The 2,658-nt window shown below is 41.6% G+C and overlaps 1 protein-coding gene across 1 annotated transcript; it reads right to left on the reverse strand.

Annotated features, from left to right (window-relative positions):
• Window positions 1–764: 764 nt before the first annotated feature.
• On the reverse strand, window positions 765–2,006 carry TEOVI_000567900 (Trypanosome variant surface glycoprotein (A-type), putative; the record flags this gene model as incomplete). Its single annotated transcript, XM_067223766.1, has 1 exon — window positions 765–2,006. The coding sequence occupies one exon, from the start codon at window positions 2,004–2,006 to the stop codon at window positions 765–767; it is 1,242 nt and encodes a 413-aa protein (XP_067079867.1).
• Between the last annotated feature and the right edge of the window lie 652 nt (window positions 2,007–2,658).

The raw sequence follows: 2,658 nt of genomic DNA on the forward strand, positions 1-2,658 counted from the left end.
CTAGAAAAATCTATACATTTTTTAGTATATTTTAGAGAACAACCTTCTCCTATGTATTATTTACTTCATTTATGGATGTTGCAGTGTGTGTTTTACTCCATATATTAATTCCAGATTTTTATCCTTCTGTCACTGCTTAAGCAGATTACGCAGCGACTTCATTTATCCTTTACACTGTTCTTTGTCCCTGTCTTTTCCTCATCTCTTTGTCTGTGATGAAGGCTATCGCCACTTTTGAACTTCAAACTGCGCATATTTTATCTATATTCCCTTCTTTTTTCCTTAAATAACATTATTTGTGTCTTGTCCCTGTTGTAATCACTGAACCACTCATTCACTTACCCTCATCGCATCATGGCAACTTTTTTCAACGCTTTAATTTTTTCTATCCATTTGATACTTAAAGGCACCCCCTCAAAATCTTAGTAAATACAATTAAAACACTCTATTACTGTTAAAATAACAGATTAGAATATCACTCATTTTTAATGTTCTATCACTGCACACGTTACATCCATAGATAACTCTCATATACATTTTACTATTTGGAGCATTTTAATCAAAAAGTTTTAAAATATATCAAATCCTCGAAAAATAAAAAACCTTTAAAAATTTCATAAAATAAAGAAAAAATTCTTTAAATCCCTAGAATTCTACCAAGCTCACAAAAGCAGCGGTTACGAGAGCGGTTTTCTTATTTACGAGAAAACTGGAATCCTTGAATTTGCTGTCAATCTATCCACAAACCGCTTTTCCACCTGATTTTACATTCTTGTTTTCCGCTTCGCCATCTTCTTTTTTAGTATGTTTGGTACATCTATCGGAAGCAGTTTTCCATCTTTCCCTCCTGTTTCTTGGCTTGCTTTTTCTAGTTGTGCTTTCATTTCCTTTTTCAAGGTACATTTTTTGTTTGCCTCTCCAGTGGAATTATAATTGCATCCTGCTGTTTCATTGCATGAATTGGCGTCGCCACTTTTGCCGTTACAAAGCTCTTCTGCGTCTTTTGGTGCTTTTGCAGCCGTGCAAGGTTTGGCCGCTGCTTTGGCCTTTAGGTTTGTCGCTGTCGCTGCATTAGTGGCGTTAACTAGCATTTCCTCGTTCATTTCAAAGAGTTTTATAGGGTCGGCAGCGGTGTCGCTTTTTTGTTTGTACCCTAGTTTTTCCAGTACATCTAGATAAGTGCTTTTTGTTCCGTCCTCGGATAACCCAAATATTTTCGTGATTTCTGTTTGTACAGCGTCGTCGTTGTGATTAGCGTCCCAGCCATAGTAATTTTTTACTGCTGTTTCGAGCTCTGGTGGTTGAGAACCCTTTTGTAGTATAGCTAAGATGCCTGTTTTCGTCGTTGGCGGTCCGGCCGCCACTGTAGGAAACGCTTCGTCAGCTGGCCGTTCCTTTTTAAGTCCGTCGACAGGAGGCTTGCTCAGGGCATACGCCTTGAACGAATCGCCTTCGAAGTCGCCCGCGCTTGCTATAACCAGCATTCCACCTGGCAAGTCGAAGTTGCCTCTGTCTCTCCCGAAGGCGGTGCTGACTGTTTCTGTTAGCTTGCACTTGCTTGCTGTGCCGTGCTCTGTGCTGGCGTCTTTTTTGAAGGCAGCTGTTAGCTTGATGTTTAGGTTAGCTGCGGTCTTTGTACATGCCTGGGAAAAGGCTGCTATGCACCCCGCTGTCGGGCTTTTGTCGGCTGTTGCGTCGTTGCTGTCGTGTCTTATGCAATAGTTGGTGTTCTCCGATCCGCGTTGCGCCTCATCTAGAATCAGCATCAATTCATCCACCCTGCCAGCGGCATAGCTTGCTTTAACGGCGTATTCTGCTGTTTCCGCCGTCAGTTTGTTCAGTGCCTGTTGGGCTTCCGTTAGCCTGCTGGTTGCGAAATTGAAGAAGATTTTTGCTGCCTTGGCGTACGAAGGCTCCGCGATTAAAACTAGTGTGTGCTGCTGTCTCGTTTTGGTGGCTGCTGCGACGGCCTGTTCTGCTGAGCTTAGTGCCGTTTTTATATGCATTGCCTGAGCTTTCGCTTCTTTCGAAAACTCGCAGATCGCTTTGGCTTTAGTTTGCTTTAGCGTTTTTACAGCTCCATCCACCAGTTTTTTGTGGTTGAAAACGCTATACAAAAATTACCGCCGCCCCCAGTCTAGAACCTTGTGGCATTGTTTTGGGCTAACGTGCTTAGCTCGCTTTTTTCTTCAAAGTGGTTGTTAAGGTTTGTGTTCGACCCTGTCGGTGGTGATGAATCTTGTGTTTGGCGGCCATTAACGGGCCACTGTTTAGTTAAATCAATGGTTATTATTTTGTGATTTTTCCGATTAGTGTCACTCCCTCCCATAATACACTCTCTAAGGCTTTCCGAAATTCAAAAAAAAAAACTCTTTCTCCCCCTTTCTATGCTCTTCTATTTTTCTCTTTTTTAAATATCATATATTCGCCTATAAGCTACTGCAGAAAAATACACTTTCTTGCTCAATCAAGAGGATCCAGTCATTATTTTCCTATATACAAGTGCCGCTGCCATTTGTACTGTATATATTACCTATTTTCAGTAAAGATGTCTGTTTTATGTGATAAGGCTGCTGCTGATTGCCGACTCATCGCGAATGCTAAGCAAATGCAGCTGCGAGTATACTCTATAAATTCGCCTCAACCATCGCTTCTTAG

This window comes from Trypanosoma equiperdum (assembly GCF_001457755.1).
Source record: "Trypanosoma equiperdum strain OVI genome assembly, contig: ctg_1964, whole genome shotgun sequence".
In the NCBI taxonomy this organism is placed as follows: domain Eukaryota; phylum Euglenozoa; class Kinetoplastea; order Trypanosomatida; family Trypanosomatidae; genus Trypanosoma; species Trypanosoma equiperdum.